The 19,599-nt window shown below is 38.9% G+C and overlaps 2 protein-coding genes across 2 annotated transcripts; one reads left to right on the top strand and one right to left on the bottom strand.

Annotated features, from left to right (window-relative positions):
* Positions 1–6,008: 6,008 nt before the first annotated feature.
* LOC127446852 (uridine phosphorylase 2-like) lies at positions 6,009–18,888 on the bottom strand. Its single transcript, XM_051708144.1, has 8 exons — positions 18,751–18,888; positions 18,552–18,623; positions 16,713–16,827; positions 16,380–16,538; positions 9,326–9,440; positions 8,977–9,186; positions 6,788–6,934; positions 6,009–6,664 (listed from the first exon to the last, which is right to left on the bottom strand). Exons 2-8 carry the CDS (start codon positions 18,602–18,604, stop codon positions 6,522–6,524), a joined length of 942 nt encoding a protein of 313 aa, XP_051564104.1. The 5' UTR covers positions 18,605–18,623; positions 18,751–18,888; the 3' UTR covers positions 6,009–6,521.
* LOC127446834 (uncharacterized) lies at positions 9,447–16,362 on the top strand. The gene is made up of 2 exons (XM_051708112.1): positions 9,447–13,970; positions 14,226–16,362. Exons 1-2 carry the CDS (start codon positions 12,074–12,076, stop codon positions 14,330–14,332), a joined length of 2,004 nt encoding a protein of 667 aa, XP_051564072.1. The 5' UTR covers positions 9,447–12,073; the 3' UTR covers positions 14,333–16,362.
* Positions 18,889–19,599: the final 711 nt, after the last annotated feature.

Below are 19,599 nucleotides of genomic sequence, written 5' to 3' on the forward strand. Positions count from 1 at the left end.
GGTTCTCCCCTTTTCGAAACATGTGAGCTACTACATTCTATTATCACCCGCTTGAATTGAAGTGTGGGCCCTCCTGATCGAACGAATTGGGTCTGGAGTCTGCCCTCAAACACAGCTGTGCCTCAAAATTAACCACTTTGCCAGCACTGGCCCACAGGACCGGTCACCCGATGAGCCCCTCTTGTCTCGATGGTTTGGGCCTCTTCATTAATTTCTGTCGAGGCCCAACATCCTAACAACTCAGGGGACCACGCGTCTGGACCTCAGTTCTCCAACCCAACAAGACCTATGCTTTTGGTGTTTTACCGGGTTCTAGGGAACTATTTCAGCTCATCTATCACCTTCCTCTCCTCCATTCTGTCCCTCAGGAAGATCCTTGTGTGAGGCTGCCTCCGCAAGTAGCATTGGCCTGGTCTTTCCTGAGCATTTCTACCCCCATGGTGTGCATCGAGTAGGGCCAGATTTATTTTTTATTTTTTTTTACCATTTTTGGGGATCTTATTTCCATCTATACAAATATTCAGCTCTCCATGTTATCCAAAGCTTGCTGTCCTTTAAACTTTTTTCCTTTCTGGGGGGAATCTAAAATCGGGTCTTCTCTCCCATTCGAGCCCTCCCTCTCATTGGACAGCAAGCCAAACACATTTACCACTATCATAATATTTACCTCTTCCTAGGATCAGACAAGGAGGTGAACTCGTGAAATGGAGTTAGGCAAGGAGGTGAACTTGTGAAATGGAGTTATAAACAAAGGTTCGGGAGGAGCCTACTAATCTGATCCTATTAATCAATTATGCAAAAACATATATAAGCAGAGCTCACCTCTCTCCCAGTGCTCATCACTTCTGGCAACCCTCCACCTCCCCAACTCCACCTATTCTCATCATTCATTAGTTAATACACAAGGGGGGGAGGGGGGGGGATCTAAGATCGGGCCTTCTCTCTCGTTCAAGCCCTCCCTCTCCATGGACAGCAAGCCAAACATGTATACCATTATCATAATATTTACCTCTTACTAGGATCAGGCAAGGAGGTGAACTCGTGAATTCGGTATTGGTGGGGGGTACCAAATGTAATAATTTAATAATTAACCATGGAAAAACATATCAGTAGACCACTATTATGAATATTGTTCCCCTCAATGCCTATGGTGGTTACAGGAATTGATCCCAGGTCTGTATGCGTAGTTAGCAAACAAACTACCCCTAGACCAACAGACCTTCTATGTGAACAGTAACAATTTAAAAGTATGGCCTATTGTTGACACATATAAGCCTATGATGCTTTAGTGTTGCAAATAAAAGACTTCCACATGTGATTTACTACTCTGACAAGTGTAATCGGCAGTTCCCATTCAAACCAATGTCCCACGTTAACATGGGCAACCATGTTACCCTGTGAAACCATGTTAAAATCACTCTAAAACTGTTTAAAATACATTGGAACTGACATCGATCATACAAAGCGGGTTAATAATGATACCAAAATTTTTTTTATGATGGTTAAAATGCTTTTTTTTTGCTCCTTAGCAATTCACATTCAACAAATCTGCTGAAAATGCAAGTCAAATTACTGACGTGCATGCGCACATCCCCAGTTAACACGATCTCCAGTTGATCCATAACACCGGTTTAACACTCAAAAAATCTGCTTACCTTAACAATAACATGATGGGTGAATGACATGAGAAGATGGACAGAGGTGTCGTATGAGATATTTTTAATGACTTTGTGTTATCTCTTTGAGTCTCATGAGCACAGAAGAATATCAGTACGTCCACAGCTTGAAGGTAGGATCTTGTGTATTTATGAATGAAGTACTCTTGTTTTAAAATCTCCCTGCCCTGCTTCCAGTTGTTATGACATCCCCTGAACACTTTAAAATACTCATGATAGCTTTTGAACATTCTATATATTGTAAATCCACTTCGCTAGCGAATTACACTTTGACATCAACACCAAAGATATCTATCCACAATATTCTTAGTGAATCCACTATTTTTCGCAAGGTGGGCGGAATTTCCGGTTGGCTAGCGGAAGTGTGGCTGGTTGGTGTTTTGTGTGTAGCCGGTCTCTGCTTGCTTGCATGTCAAGTGGTTAGACTCTTGCTTTTTAAAAATTGTAAGATGTCTTTAAAATTTCCCGGACAATGTGTGCAATTAATGTTTATCCTAATAATCAAGCAGAACTAAAGTTTTGTCTAAAACAGCAGTATTATGATCAGAAACCATTCGCAAAGCACAGCGCTCTTGTCCCAGATGCTGCTTCTTCCATCAGCTGCCTACAGAAGGATTGACTTAGGAACATCTGTTTGAATTACATAAACGATAGCATTTTTTGTACAAACAGGTGTGTGTACATGTGCTGAAAGTTCATTAGAAATGTTGAGAGTTTGTTCATTTCTATTCAGCGTTGGCCTTTGTGAGTATAAAAGGAACGGTGTTTTACCTGAACTGTCTGTGAGTAAAGGCGATGTTTTAAACTGTTTTCATGCTGCGATGCTAAATTAATCATTCTACAATGAAAGACTTAATAATTATTAGATGATACATGTACAGTAGTGTTGGGCCTCATGTATTCAGATAGAAGACAAAGGCAGGCCTAACACAGTCGTAAAAACCTAACTCAGACCCCCACATACCAGGTCATAAATTATACAGATAAAAATCACACCAAAATCAAACAAAGGGATTCCAAAACAGACTACAAATCCCATGAAGCCTTGCTCACTAAAGGATCGAACTCTCAACTCCTATTGGATGAGGCACACAACAGAACGTCCCTCAAACCATGACATCATCAGAAGTAGAAATACCTCTGAAATGCTTCCGGGATTTGCTTCCAGCAACTTTGTTCGCCATGTATAGACGTAGCTCATCGCTGCTCTCAAGTGCAACCTCGTGGCACAAGGAAGTAATGTCCGCCTTGAAACTGTGGCCATACAATCTCCATCTCGCTGGACGAGTTGAGATTACTCTGTGTTCCACCGAACACTCTAACGGATCCGAAGGAGACCGCTGAGCAATCCGCATCTTCATCCGTTTGCCTGCAGAAGTGAAGCGATTAAAGATTTCTCTTCCATCTTCAATCAAGTCGACATTTCTGAGTTCTCCGCCAGCCCGCCGAGAATCAACAGCCGTGCCCGCCAACAGAGCGAGGAAACGGCCTCCCGTCATCAGACGATAAACTAACAGCTTCTTTCTCTCCCACGATCGCGAAATCGGCTTTAGGGCCATCACTTTATTCTCTCTCTCTCTCGTACTAACCACACACACACATACACACATGCGACCCCTCACAAACACACACCCTCATGTGTTATAGGATTATTTTGATTTCCATATCTAATCATATCACTGTTTAGTTTGTATTGTAAGTCGGAAGTTTATTGACTGCATTGTATTAATTATTAATTGATATTACTGCATAAATAAACTTTGTTTATATTACAAAGAGAAGTGTTTTGGTTTGTTTTGCATACGCCTGTGTCATGCTGACGGGATATCAGTGCTCAGATTCAAGCCTTCATTCATTGTTTTTTTCCCGAAAATCGATATTCTTCGGATGTCGATTTTCCTAAGAAAACAATCTAATATTGAGACTGTTTTACTATCTGGTTATTAGTCCCTGATTCCAGGGTGGTGCCCCGTCAATGTTAATCCTTATTAATATTCTATTGATTTTTGATAATTGATAATTATCTTTGATGATTGTTGAATTTAAATGATCAATAGGCTAGTGTTAATTTTAATTAATGTTTCATCGATGTTAACAATTAATGATTATCTTTGATAATTGTTGATTTAAAGGATTAGAAAAAGCTAACATTGATTCTCATCAATGTTCTATTGATTTTAATAATTAATAATTGTCTTTGTTAATTATTAATTATTGCTAATAACCAAATAGCTTTTCAGGTTAGTCTGCTCAGGTTCTTTCATTGATGGATAAAGACTCAACAAATAACTAAAATGCTTCTATTTGTGATATTTGGCCATCATCCTCAAACCCATAATCATTAACAGATAGGTGAGGAAGAACAATATTGCCTCGCTATAATTCTGTGATAATTTGTTCTCAAGTTTCTGTCATTTTTAATGCTGCGAAAGTACAAAACATAACAACTGTTTACGCTTAACCAGAAGTTCCACCCACATCGCTCGCAAAGCGTCATGGGACTCATAAATATTGTGGATAAAGAACCGCTAGAACGGAAGTTCCGAGACAAAATTTTCAAAATGGCTGTGTGCTAGTTTCTCTGGTGCATAATACTTGGTGTGTGTGTGTTGCTGATACCTTCGTACACAATATTTGTGACACAAATTGCGTCTGTCTTGTCTCTCGCATGCGGTCCTCTTCTGAGCAAGTTGTCTGCACATGCACTGGCCATTGACTGCACTAAAAGAGTCACAAAGCAGTTGTAGTGTGCATGCGTCGAATGCGATCCTATTCGTCCATGGTCAGAAAAGTATACTCACAAAGGCGACGCGATCGACCAGGCGCGTGGCGATCCGGAACACACCAAAATGAGGTATACCCGGGCCTTTAGACTTTTTTTTCTGCCTTATCTATTAAACTTCTATGGAAATGGCATCTCCGTATGTGAAATGCATAATAAACTCTTTTAAAATAAACATTTTGAATGTAAAAATATCCAACATGGGTGAGGAAAGAGAAAGAGTTCATTTGTATCTTGTGTGTTTCATCAGAATTTAATGGTTCCAGACATCTCTTTAACTGACCTGAGAATCTGTGTCAGATTTGTCATCTATCCCATAGTAAAAGTTAAACGAAGATGTCAGAGATTCTGCCATGAATATAATTAGCAGTCTAATGAGGTTGTCAAAATGTAATGTTGGATCAGTAAACTTAGTAATACAAATTTTGGTTCATTAACCTTGAGATCAATGGTGCTAAACTTAAAGGAATATTCCAGGTTCAATACAAGTTAAGCTTGATCTGCAGCATTTTTGTCATAATGTTGATTGAATATTGCTGAAAATAATTTAAACTTGTCTCTCCTTTTCTTTAAAAGAAGCAAAAATAGTGAGGCACTTAAAATGGAAGTGAATGGGGCCAATTTTTGTAGGGTTTCAAGGCAGAAATATGACGCTTATAATTTTATAAAAGCACTTACATTAAGTCTTCTGTTAAAACTTGTACATTATTTGAGCTGTAAAGTTGTTTAAATCATTGTTAATTGAGATTACAGTGTTTGCGGCAGTACAGCGTCATGGCAACAAAGTTGTAAAATTGGATATCATTTTACACAGAAAAGGTTAGTATGTGATTTTATCACACTAAAATCATGTTAACATGCATATTGTCTTTTGAAACAGTGAGCATTTTAACGTTTACGGATAGGCCCCATTCACTTCCATTGGAAGTGCCTCATTGTAACCTGTTGTAGCCCATTAAGGGGAAGAAGTAGACTTATTTTATCATCAAGAGTGACATTTTAAAAAGACAACATAAGCCCCTCTAAAGATGCAACAAATGCTAAGTCTTTGATTTATGGCTGTCATTTCCAAGTTTCTATTATACCACCACAAACATACAGCACTTTCCGACACTTGACAATTCAAGTTCCGACTTATCTCTAATTTCTCTCTACTTATTTTCACATCTATGCTTCATTTTCTCATCTGCATGCTAAAGAAGATTCTGATTAGTCAGTGTGCAGCATGTCGTTTGAGGTCTTTTTTATATGACTTGCAATGATACTTACAGTCTTACATACAACTGACAAGCCAGATAAATGTTTGTTATAGAGCAATTTTGAGGGAAAGTGAGACTTTGAGCCATGACACAATGTCCTAAAGAGCCACATGAGGCTTGTAAACATGCACATGTTGAGTACAAACACTAACCAGAACCTTCTAGAGCTCATTCTAGTCAGTCAGTCACAGTCATATGTCCAGCCTTTACACCAAGCAATGGCTTGATGCTGTCTACACTGGACGTGTCAAAGTGAACATTCTAAGTGACAAAGCACAGACCAATCAGAAGTGAGTTGTTGAACAGTTTAAATGCGTGAATAAAGAGTATCATACTTTATTTTTAAACAGACATCCACTGGTATATTTACTTATTATATATTTAGAATTATTATAATGCCATTGTTGCTAAAACTGCATATATACATGAGGTCAACCAGAGACAACATTATGAGCTGGCTTTATTATAACAGTACGAAATTATTTAAATTTATAATAAATAAAATTCACGGTACAAAGATTCGCAAGGATGATATTTGGTAAGTAAGCTCATTTTAATTTCAGACAGACAGAATTGTGTCTGGATGTCACTACTAGACTAATATACTTTATAGGATTAAAAAAAAAAAAAAAAAAAAAAATCAATATTCTTAAAGATACAGCCAGGATAAAAACATACAGCTGATTTACAAGTTATAATACACAAAAATGTCTGAAGATTTGAATGTGAATGTAACCTTTAAATAATACATACTGTATACACTATGAACAGTATTATTTACAGTACAGAGGTTCATCACAGGATTTATGAGATGAGTCCGAGACGTTTCTTGATGAAATGGGCCACCAGACGCTGTGGCCTCTGCTGATACTCCAGCAGAACATCATGAGGTGTGGAGATCTGATCGCCCTCAAACCGATTCAAAAGAGTCACACACACCACTGCAGCTGCAAAATAATTGAATAAATTATTCATTTTGCAATAAATAATTGCAGAATGATCTGCACAGATAGACTGGCACTCAGTTTTACAGTCTTGAGGACAATAAACAATGGTAAACTTTGTGGTACCTTTAAGATTGCATACACGACACATGGCAGCAAAGACAGTGGATTCCATCTCAATGTTTCTGACGCCTGAATCATATGCCTTCCTCAGATACTCCAGTTTCTCCTCAGTGGAGAACGAGCACAGGGCTCCGTCCAATCGGCCCTGGCCTACATCAGGAAGAGGAAGTGATGTAAGACTCCAACAATGACACAGATAAAGAGCAACAACCTGGATCTTCAAGGCATAGTTCAGCCAAAAATGAAAATTCTGTCATCGTTTACTCTCACCCTTATGTTGTTCCAAATTTGTCCACTCTTCTGTTAAAGAAAGGGTGAGTTTTTGAAGAATATCCTTACTGCTCTTTTCCATATAATAAAAGTAAATGGGGACTGAGGCAGTCAAGCTCAAAAAGAAAACAAAAAGCATGATAAATGTATCATAAAAATGCAAAAACTTTTAAGGCGATACATTTTAACGTTTGCATTATATAATCAACTATATTTACAAGCTTGTTTAACTGTGATCAAATTGTGCAGTAACTCAACTGATAGACTGTTGCACTTGCGATGTAAATAACTGGGGTGCAAGGCCTGAAGAGCAAGTGAGTTGACAAGTGAGCCAAAAGTGTCATAGAAGCACCACAAAATTACATGGTTGAGTTTTTCATCTGACATTTGCTTTTATGACTCTATCAGTTAGGTTTAGGTTTAAGGTTTAGGAGGATGGTTTTGTTGATTTAATTCTCGATAAAGCATAATCTTAAAAACCCCATCTGTTCGGGAGAACATTTCACATACTTTTAGCAACACAATAGACATTTCTCATCAAAACTGATGTGATTCGTGTAAGGAGCCACGTAATATCCTTTTGAGAAAACTTTGCCAGTCACTTAATATTCAGTCACGTAAGATTCATGAGTCTGAACAAAGCTCTGTAATGAACTACAAAAGGCATAAGGACTCCAAAATAGCATGTTATAGAAAGTTTTCTGTGACTTGGAATAGAGAACTACAATAATATAGTATGAACTACTTTTATGATACTTTAATGGTGCTTTTTCTTCATAAAGAGCTTGACAGACCCACTCCTCTTCCACTTTCTAGCTATTACCCTAATTGCCGACTTGTAACACTCTTGTACAAGGGTAACTTGTAACAAAGGGTGTGTCGACACGAAAGATAACTACATTTCAGTGCTTTATTTCAATAATATTAATTTGTTATATACAGTATGACAGTCAACTAATAACTCACCCTTCAAGATTTGTTTTATGCAAATTAATAAATGATTGGTTAGATCCTGTGAATTAATAGTATCTTATGGTTATGCTTAAATCACTGACACAACCGAGAAAAGAGCTTTTGCCGTCATTCATTGTGTATTTGTTTTAGTTTAGCTTCTTCTGTATTTTGTTTCCGACTTGAATGCGTGACAGGTCTTCCCAGGTGCCCTTGAAAACAGCATCTGTCCGGAGTATGGTTAGCTAATCGTGCTGAAAATTCCGGCCCGGGAACTATTTGTAATTGTACCATACCAAACCATGTTCAAGTGGAAATATCCCTGGAACTGTTTCTCAATGTGCTCAGAACTGTTTGGCCCGATGGTGGAAAAGCAGCTATTAACCACCTTTTTCCTGAACGTGGAAGTTTTTCCTAAACTAAAGTCTGTTTTCGTTTTCCAGTCTCCAGTGTTTTTACTCACATCTGTGTATGTTTTTAGCAGACAATAGGATGTTTAGAGTATTAAATTTGTAAAAACTGCAAAAAAAAAAAAAAAAAACAGGTTGCTCCATTGCGTTGATTCAGAATTGCGATGACCATCTTTTCACCTGAGTGGATAGATGAAATGAAGCGATGGCTTGAGGTTAGTTACGTTGCTATCAGTAACTACTTGTTTTAACAAACAACAGTTGAGCCTGATCTCATTTTCACTCTAACTAACACTTAAAATGGTTGTTGTACTTCATCTGGATCGCTCATTTCTGTAGTTTTTACTTTGCTTCTTATGCAGAACCAGAAAACAGTCCAGCGGTAATCAGAATCATCATGGAGGCACCTAATGGTAGATTTGCAAAAGAGCATCAAGGGTGTCCTTTAAAAATGATTTTGTTCTGCAGAAGAAATTCATATGAGTTTGGATTGACATGAGAGTATGTACATTTTTGAGAGAATTTTCATTTTTGGGTGAACTAAAAAATTAAATTCCGTACCTTCATAGAAGTCATGTGTGCACATTGTGTTTCCAATGACAGTGGGAATATCTGGCAGTTCAGAGGAATTTTTCAGCAGATCTTTGGCCACATCTTTGTCCAGCTCTGTGCTTCTGATGATCACTTTACCCAAAACCACCTGCTCAAACATCGGTCTGAAGAACGAGTCCACGGCTTTATCTGTGATCACCACAGTACCTGCAGCTAGACCTATGTGTTCACACCATGGACAACATTCACTTTCCCACAGTGTAGAAAAGCAAACCCATACCTCATGTTCCCTCAGCTTCTTTAGTTGAAACATTTGGGTTTTATCAATTAAATCAATGATAATTCGAGAATTGCTCACCCACTCCGCCTGACGTGCCGATGCGGAATATGATGACATCACGGCAGCGGGCATGATAGAGCAGTTTAATGAGCTCATGTAGCATGATGGAGATGGAAGGCACACCCATGCCATGCTGTCAGACACACAGACATCCATTAATCACATGTGTTCAAACAAGACACAGTGCTGCTAGTGCACTATATAATATATAATGCAGTGAGACCAGATTTAATTAATGATATCAAGTGTCATCAAATCATTACTGGTTGTGAATATATGTGTATATAAAACATATTAAGCTATTTAATTGGGTTACATATATTTCTAAAACAATATTATATATGTAGAATACATTTAAAACATAAATTACATTAATATGTGAATCTGTTTGCATTTTGTGACAGCTGAAGGATGTGCGTTCCCTAACAAGTCAAAAGAACGAGGAAATCTAGATAATATTTTCAATTTAAGTGGAAAAATAAAAGCTTTTCTTTAAAAGGTGTTTTAGAAAGTAACTTAAAAGTGATTAGTAATGTGATTAATTTTTATATAATGTAATCAGTTATCTGATTACAATTTTAGAGTAGTAATTAATCATTTGTAGTTTTTTTTTTTTTTTTTTTTTTGTATTTGAACCGACACTGAAATGCCAATATAAAAAATATATCAGAAAAAGTAAATCACGTCGAATGCATAATTGCAAAAATGGTTTAGAACTGCAAAATAACCTTTCTTTCCCTCATTAATCGTCATTTTATCATTTTTTAAAAATATTTTTTTATCTTGTTTTATCTTTCATTTTGGCCTGTCATGTGAGTAAGTGGCAAAACATCAGTATCGGCCTATACTTTTCTTTTTTTAATCGGTATTGTATCGGACAAAAATTTCCATATCAGTGCATCCCTAATATTTATAAATAGCTAGTACAAAAACAAGGAAGTGAAACATCTTTAAGCTTTTATAAACTCAAGAAATATTTTTTTTCACCCCAAAATCAAAAGAAATTAGAAATTATATTTTGCATAAAGAAAATAAAAACTATTTTTAGGTGAATTTATGTTTTATTGTTTTATTTGTGTACTATTATGTGTTTTTCTGTGTACAGTGAAATTTTTTCCTACTAAGAAATATACATTTAAATTATTTGATATCACGAGAAAAAGGCACTACCGACAGCAGTAAAAGGCACACACAAAAAAAGACATTTGATATAATTACAGGACACAGTTGTCCAGCATCTCTTGACTAAGGTTATCAGAATGGCTAAAAGAAGCTCTCACACCCAGTCTCACACCCCTCCCCAACTCTGATCTTCACTTCACACACACACACACACACACACCAACACCTCCTGGAACCCCCCTCCTCAACCCTCCTGCTATTCAATCTGCACTTATGATCTGTGAGGAGGATGTTTGCCGGGTCTTTCGGAAACAAAAGCTTCAGCTTCAGGCCCAGAAGGTGTTTTACCTGCCTGTCTGAAAGTCTGCACTGACCAACTGGCCCCCATCTTCACACAGATCTTCTATAGATCACTGGAGCAGTGTGATGTTCCCTGCTGCTTCAAACGTTCCACCATCATTCCGGTTCCCAAAAAACCCCAAATCACAGGACTTAATGACTACAGATCTTTCGCTCTCACATCTGTGGTCATGAAGTCATTTGAGAGACTGGTTTTGGCCTACCTGAAGGACATCACTGGACCCCTGCTGGACCCCCTTCAGTTTGCATACTGAGAAAACAGGTCTGTGTATGATGCTGTCAATATGGGACTGCATTATATCCTGCAACACCTCGGCAGACCTGAGACTTATGCAAGGATCCTATTTGTGGACTTCAGTTCAGCCTTCAATACCATTATGCCTGATCTTCTCTCAACCAAACTGACCCGGCTCTCCGTGCCCACCCCAATCTGTCGATGGATCACCAGCTTTCTGACAGATAGGCAGCAGCTAGTGAGACTGGGGAAACTCACATCCGGGACCCTCACTATTAGCACTAGTGCTCCCTCAGGGATGCGTTCTCTCTCCACTGCTCTTCTCCCTGTACACGAATGACTGCGCTGCAAAAAACCCCACTATCAAGCTCCTGAAGTTTGCAGACGACACCATGGTCATCTGCCTCATCCGCGACGGTGACGAGTCTGCATACAGACGGGAGGTTGATCAGCTGGTTGTCTGGTGCGGTCACAACAACCTTGAGCTGAACCTGCTCAAAACAGTGGAGATGATAGTGGACTTCAGGAGAATACAATAAGAGTTATAGCAATAACATGCAGTATTTTCACAAAGTTTAACTGCATAAGTTAAATTTAAATATATATAATATATAAATACAATTTATATATATCAACATTAGATGCTGGAAATTTCCCACCCCTTACTGAAACGGAAAATATGATTGGTTAGCAAATATCCAATCCTGTCTGAAATGAATGTTCTGATTGGTGGATCAGTTTAGTTGGAATCTCTGTCTTGCCCGTGCCATCAGTTGCCTTCCCGCCCCTGCAGCTCCATGCGTGTTTAGAGAGAATCTCTTTACACTTTATAAAATAATAATAATAATAATAATAATAATAAGGTATTCATTGCTAGATTTGTGCTGTTTGTTTACTGTCTTGAACTCGCGTCGCTTAAACGAGTTTCGCCCTCCTCGTGTGAAGACCTACTTGTGTAAAGACCAACGAGTCTACCTGTGCGAGTCCACCGAGCAAGGACACCAACAAGGTGCCACTCAACATAGCACTTAAGTACTCTATATACTAACATGTTTACTTCACGAATAACACATGCCTTCAAGCACATCCCTGTTATCTGTTACAGACCGTTTACACGATATCGATGCAAGACCAAACGCAACCCACACAACCTATGGCCACTTTGCACCATAGCACCTGCTCCGCTCTCTTTCTCAGTGGGACTCTGGAACTGCCAGTCAGCTGTGAACAAAGCTGACTTCATTCCAGCCTTTGCCACGCAGTCCACCCTCAGCATCCTGGCACTGACAGAAACATGGATACGTCCAGAGGATACAGCAACACCTGCTGCTCTCTCCAACAACTTCTCTCACACCCCTCGACACACCAGTAGGGGTGGGGGAACAGGTTTGCTTATTCATAACAACTGGACTTTTTCACTACAATCTTCACAATGTAACAATACTAGTTTTGAATTCCATGCTATTACTACAATGCAACCCACAAAAATACATGTTGTTGTCATCTATCACCCTCCAGGTCAGCTGACAAACTTTCTTGAGGAGTTGGATGTCCTGCTGTCCTCCTTGCCAGAGGATGGTAGGCCACTTGTGGTCCTTGGTGATTTCAACATACACCAAGACAAGCCCCAGGCCACTGAACTGAATACTCTCCTGGCCTCATTTGACTTGGAAAAACTACACACCACAGCAACTCACAGATCAGGCAACAAGCTGGACCTCATCTTTACACGTAACTGTACCAACTCAAATATTCTTGTTACTCCTTTACATGTCTCTGATCACTACTTTGTTCAATTCAACATGACCCTCCCATCTACATTAAAACAGACTCCACCTTTGGTTTCCTTTCGCCGTAACCTCCATTCCCTTTCACCCTCTCGCCTTTCCACTGCTGTCTCTACCTCTCTTACTACACCAAATGCATTTACCATGCTTAATGTAAACACTGCCACAGACACACTAAGCTCTACTTTAACAACCTGTCTAGACAACATCTGTCCTATCTCCTCTAGGCCAGCACGTGCTACACCACCCAGCCCCTGGCTGTCTGACGTCCTTCGTGAACATCAGACTGACCTCAGGGCAGCTGAGAGGAGATGGCGGAAATCTAAAGATCCAGCAGATCTAGGTAAATATCGGTCCCTGCTTGCAACTTTTTCAGATAACATTAAATCTGCAAAAACCTCCTATTACCAGAACAAGATCAACAGCACCACAGACACTCACAGCTTGTTTAGAACATTCAACACACTTCTCTGCCCTCCCCCTCCACCACCAGACACATCACTGACAGCAGATGTCTTTGCCACTTTTTTTGCTAATATGGTTACAACCATCAGCAATACATTCTCAGCACCACACCCTGTCAAACACCTGTCTCCTGTATGCAACTTGTCTGTCTCTATGTTCCCTCCTCTGACTGACACTGAGGTCTCTAAACTCCTCCTCTCCAACCACCCCACCACCTGTTCGCTTGACCCCATTCCTTCTCACCTTCTCCATGCCATTTCTCCATCCATTCTACCTGCACTCACACACATAATTAACACATCTCTACTTACAGGCACTTTTCCCACTACATTTAAGCAGGCTCGAGTAACCCCGCTGCTGAAGAAACCCGCACTTAATCCCACACAAATAGAACACTACAGACCAGTCACTCTCATCCCATTCATGGCAAAAACACACTCTGCCTATCTCTCACAGAACAAGCTGCTGGATGACAATCAGTCAGACTTCAAAAGTGGACACTCCACTGAGACTGCCCTGCTGTCTGTCACTGAGTCGCTGAGACGGGCGAAAGCTGAATCCAGATCATCCGTCCTGATTCTGCTGGACCTTTCTGCAGCCTTTGACACAGTCAACCATCATATCTTACTCTCTACACTCTCCTCGCTGGGCATCACAGGAACTGTGCTTGACTGGTTTAATTCCTATCTCTCAGGTAGGTCCTTCAAGGTAGCCTGGAGAGGCGAGGTATCCAAGCCACATCAGCTACTTACTGGGGTACCTCAGGGATCAGTGCTTGGGCCACTTCTCTTCTCTATATACACAACATCACTGGGACCCATCATTCAGGCACATGGTTTTTCTTACCACTGCTACACTGATGACAATAATAATAATTAATAATTTTATTTATTTATCACACATTTGCACATATACAGTGAAATTCTTTTTTTTTTTTTTCACATACCAGAGCACTGGGTCAGCCATGATACAGCACCCCTGGAGCAGATAGGGTCAAGGACCTTGCTCAAGGGCCCAACAGTGACATCTTGGCAGTGCTGGGGCTTGAACCCCTAACCTTCTGATCAGTAACCCAAAGCCTTAACCACTGAGCCACCACTGCCTCTTGTAAGTCTAGACTGGACACGCAACTCTACTTGTCTTTCTAGCCCAACGACAACACAGTGACTGCTCGAATTTCTGCCTACCTGGCGGACATCTCGGCCTGGATGAAGGAGCACCACCTGCAACTCAACCCAGCCAAGACTGAACTCCTTGTCTTTCCAGCCAACCCTGCTGTTGAACACAACATCACCGTGCAGCTGGGTGCAACTACAGTAACGCCTTCCAAATCGGTCAGAAATCTAGGGGTAACCATCGACAACAGACTACATTTCACAGACCACGTCTCAAAGACCACAAGATCATGAAGATTTACACTCTACAATATCAGGAAGATAAGACCCTTCCTCTCTGAACATGCCACACAACTGCTTGTCCAGTCACTTGTCATAACTAGACTGGACTACTGTAACGCTCTCATTGCAGGCCTCCCTGCATATGCAATTAGACCCCTGCAAATGATCCAGAATGCAGCAGCACGTCTGGTCTTTAATGAACCAAAGAGAGCGCATGTTACACCACTCCTTGTCTCTCTCCACTGGCTGCTGGTTGATGCACATATCAAATTCAAGGCTCTGATGCTGGCATACAGAACAGTCACTGGGTCTGCTCCAGCATACCTAAAATCATTTATGCAGAGCTACGCGCCCACTAGAAGCCTGCGGTCGGCTAAGGAACATCGCCTTGTTGTACCAACACAAAGAGGCACCAAAGCACTTTCCCGGACTTTCAGCTTCATCGTACCACGTTGGTGGAATGACCTTCCCAACTCCATCCGTGAAGCTGACTCACTCTCTGTCTTCAAAAAACAACTAAAAACACATCTTTTCCGTGAGCAATTAACCAGTCATAAAAAAATAAAATTCCTGTTGCACTTTATTCTGTTTTGAATACTATTATGATGCTAGTGATACTTTGTAATACAGCACTTTTCACACCACTGTCTCCTAAGATGATTTGCTTATGTTTTCCTCTTTTGTAAGTCGCTTTTGGTCTGCCAAATGAATAAATGTAAATGTAAATGTAATAAATTCACTCAACGGTGCTGCTGCATTGTGTTATTAGATTGAAAAAGTTCAAAAGCCTACTCGCTGTCCTAGCGGTCATACATATCATCATTTATTTTAGGTGGGCATATGCAAAATCCTAAGAAAGATAGGTGGGCATACAGCGTATGCCCTAAACTACACTACTGGGGGTAAGTGCAAAAAAATCCTAATGGTTCTAAAAACAGGCTTGATTTTTTTTTTCCTGAAAAATATTTCTTCTAATTTTGGGGTGAATTATGACCTGGATATTTCTTTGTGAGATTCACCCACTGAGGCCACATTCTCATTCCACTCAAGTTTTCAAATCTGGCCAACATAGTCGCATGACAACTTGTAATAATTCGGAAGAGATGATGAAATCGTAAGACATTTTATGACATATTCGCAAACAGTCAACAAACATAATTTCAAATCGATACAATACAAGCTTAGCTAGCCTTCTATCCAACACTTTTTTTTAAGAAAGGAAATGTCTGTGGACAAATTTGGTTACTCTTTTCATATTTATTTCTGCAATCCAAATGACTGATGTGTGTCAATAGCTGTAATACACTTCCCTCATCTTGTTCCAAACCTAGATGTTTTCTCTCTTCTGTGGTACACAAAAGTTATTTTTCAAATCAAAATCATGTTTTAGGTTTAGGGTTTGGGTTAGGGGTTCTTTATAATAAATATCTTAATAACATTGTTCGTTGGTTCATCTATTTTGTTATGGGAGTAGAAGTCATATGTTTTTGTATGAGCCAAATTGTACTAACATTACAACTAATCATGAGACTGGGTTAAATATTGCTACCAATCAGTAACATTTATCATGAAGAAAGTAATTTACCATAGAAACTCATTCTCTAAGATCACATGATCTTCATTCATGCATGAGGGATAAATGATTTTACAGATGTAATTCAAACCTCAGTGAGACTTCAAGAATCTTGAGTATTTCAGACACTTACACTGATGGACAGCACTGGTCCAACTTTATACATGGAGTATCTGTCAGTTCCCTCACAGATGTCTTTGATGTCTGCAGTGTTGCCCGGCAACTCCAGCTGCTCATGAATAAACTGAGCAAAAGATCTCATCCGATTTGCACTTCCTCCAACACACACAAACTACACAAGAGGCAGGAGAAAATAAAAATGATATCAAAATAAATGGTATAAGTTTTGTTAAAGAGTAAAGGCATCAGACAAATCATCTCCTATAGAGCATCCTACTTTAAGGGTATTAAATTTAATTTAACTCTGACATTGTGTCTAATTCAAGTCTGGTCAGCACGTACACACCTTCACATCTCCAAACATGTGTGGCAGATCGTGGGTTTTGGTTCCCAGGTTGAAGTGGTACAGAATGTCCTCCTCCATGCTGTCCAGGTGAGGGTTCATCACATACTCTACCTGTCTGTGACACATCACATCTGTTGCTGACATACACAATACAATATACTGACACTCAGACACTGAAAACATCTGTATTAATCATGCATTTACCTGGAGATTTTCTGCACTTAGTGAGTTAATCACAACTGTCTGAGATAATAATGTCAGAATGTTCTCACAATGTTCTGAATACTGGTTAGAATATGGCGGAACCTTTGGGGGTGGGGTTTTGTACTTTCTAGTGATTATTGGAGGGGTTACCTAATTACCACAGAAGAACATTTTCAGGGTTTGTGCAGGGAAGAGGCGAAAGAGTGGGTATCCAAACACTGAAATTTATTAGTAAACAAAAGAAGAGGATACAACTATGAAGGTAAATATTGAAAGAAGAAAGAAACAAACACTACAGCAGTATGCTGGCTCATAACGCACTAACATACAAACAAGAACCAACACAGGAACAAAGAACAAGAGGTTACTGTATATACACATGGGGCTAACAAGAAGATAAGGAACACCTGGGATACAATTAGGACAAAGGCCAGGAATCCAGACATAACGAGGAAGATACAAAACTTCAAACTAAGGGTCTCTCAAAATTTCAAAATAAGAGTCCTTGGGGGAAAATATAAGAATGACGTGACACACGTCAAGTCTTAACTATCACCTAAAAGTCAAACACAGGATACACGGCACTGATGAGGGACCACTGCGGCCGGCTAGCTTGTTGAAGTTCTTATGTTGAATGTCTGTCGACACTCCGCTCAAAGTTCAAATAAATGAAACTTTCAAAGCATCAGCTAATGATTACAGGACAATTCCACTTTTCATGTGGAGTTCAAAGTGCCGGTGTGTTGATGCCCTGACGCAAATCATTTGAATGCGGCTTCACGATTGCTGTAACAAAGCGGATAGCCACAGTCTACTGGCAGATTAATATTGTGGAGGATGAGAGTTTAAGAGACTTAATGTGCATTGCAATGAATACTCAACCTATGGGGACTAGTTCTTTTAATTAGTCAAACTCCCACTCAGACTTTGGGGAATGTTTAATGTTACTTGAATTGGTGCTATTTTAGTGCATTTTAATCTTTATACTGTGGAAGATTTTGTTTGGAAAGTGTTAATAAAGCATTATATTGTTACATATTGTTTTGTTTTCTTTCCTAAGAAGGAACATAATGCATTTTGACAGGACAAGAAGTATATATAAGTCAACATCCAGCACTTTCAAAATGTGTGATTAATTGCAATTAATTATGAAAAATAATGTGATTAATCACAACTAAATATTTGAATTGACTGACAGCACTACTATTTTTCACAATAGTGAAGCTTTTCCAGTAACGAGCTACATTTTCCAATGAGTAGTGTTGTAGCGTCACAAAAAATGCTACATATGTCAGATTATATTGCGAATGCAGCAATGGAGCCGTGGGAGGAATCAAAAGTACTCACCTAAACTGTCCTCAACTCTCGCTCTCTCATACGTTATGTACCTCTGGGAAATCCTAATCATTTACTCAATTTGAGTTTGTGCAAATGAACCAGTTAAAGAAGCAATTAACTTATATTTAACATTGGGAACCCCAGTTCAGTTTAGAGAGTCGGTTCTTTAGGGCAATTTATATACATAAACCAGTTAAAATAAATGATTTACTTCCACTGGGAAATTCGAATCATTTAATCATTGAACTCTGGTAGTTGAAGATGATGATTGTTGAGTTAAATGCAGTTTTTGCTTACTGAATGTAATCACTGTGTTCTTTTCTCATGCTGTTCAGTAAAATAGGTGCCATGATTGCAGTTCACGTAGATCTGTAAGAAACAGTATATTAACTGTAGAATCAAACACAATCATTTATAAATGTAAGACAACTATAAATACATGGATATAAGTGAAATATAGCAAAATGAGTAGAATTAAATCCCTTTTTGCACAAACCTTTCAGTGACTGTAATCCTGGTTTGTTGTTCAGCTGTTTTATGCACTATAAGGACAGTTATCGCATCTGGATCTTTAGAGAATAAAACTGTTTTTGTGTATGACAAGCTCTTATATAGAGCTCAGAGTGCATGGATTGGTTGAGAAGGGAGGTGTAGCAGGTGTCTCCACCTTTAGAACACCATCATCCACCATTCCCCCCTTTATCTACTGTTGTGTGATCTCTCTGATATGTTCACAAACAAACTGATGTTCAGATCAGACAGATAGGGCACTGTGCCAAGATCATCTCTAAACAAAGATATGATGTGTGTGTGTGCATATGTATGTTTGTAGCTTGTGCAAACATGAAGCATAGGAGATTTGAAGAGCTGAAGTGGTCTGTTGTGATTAAAGATACATTGTCATGAAATTAAAGGTCTGTAGGAGACATCTTATGCAATCTGCAGATGAAGCACCTATAAAAATGTATTTTTTTATATTTTATTTTAATACATTTATTTTACTTTTTTATTTTTTATTTTTTTATTAAACATTACACTTTATACTGTGTTCTAATGTTTCATACAAATTATAATATAATTCCATAATATTGTCTTTTATACAAACTGAAAAGATCCATATATGAACAGAAAGGTTCATTCCATGTCAACCAGAGGTCCCTGCTTCAAAATTTAGTTTTTGATATATATTTTTTTCTGTAGAAAGATAAATATAAATAATGATGAAAGCCAAACTATGAAATTCCATGGATTAATATTCATTGAGTAATTTGAAGCAAAACTACAGGTCACAAAAATAACCTTAGAAAGGTGGCAGCATCATTATTTTATTTAACAGAGATCATTT

The sequence above is a fragment of the Myxocyprinus asiaticus genome, chromosome 10 (genome assembly GCF_019703515.2).
Source record: "Myxocyprinus asiaticus isolate MX2 ecotype Aquarium Trade chromosome 10, UBuf_Myxa_2, whole genome shotgun sequence".
Lineage (NCBI taxonomy): Eukaryota > Metazoa > Chordata > Actinopteri > Cypriniformes > Catostomidae > Myxocyprinus > Myxocyprinus asiaticus.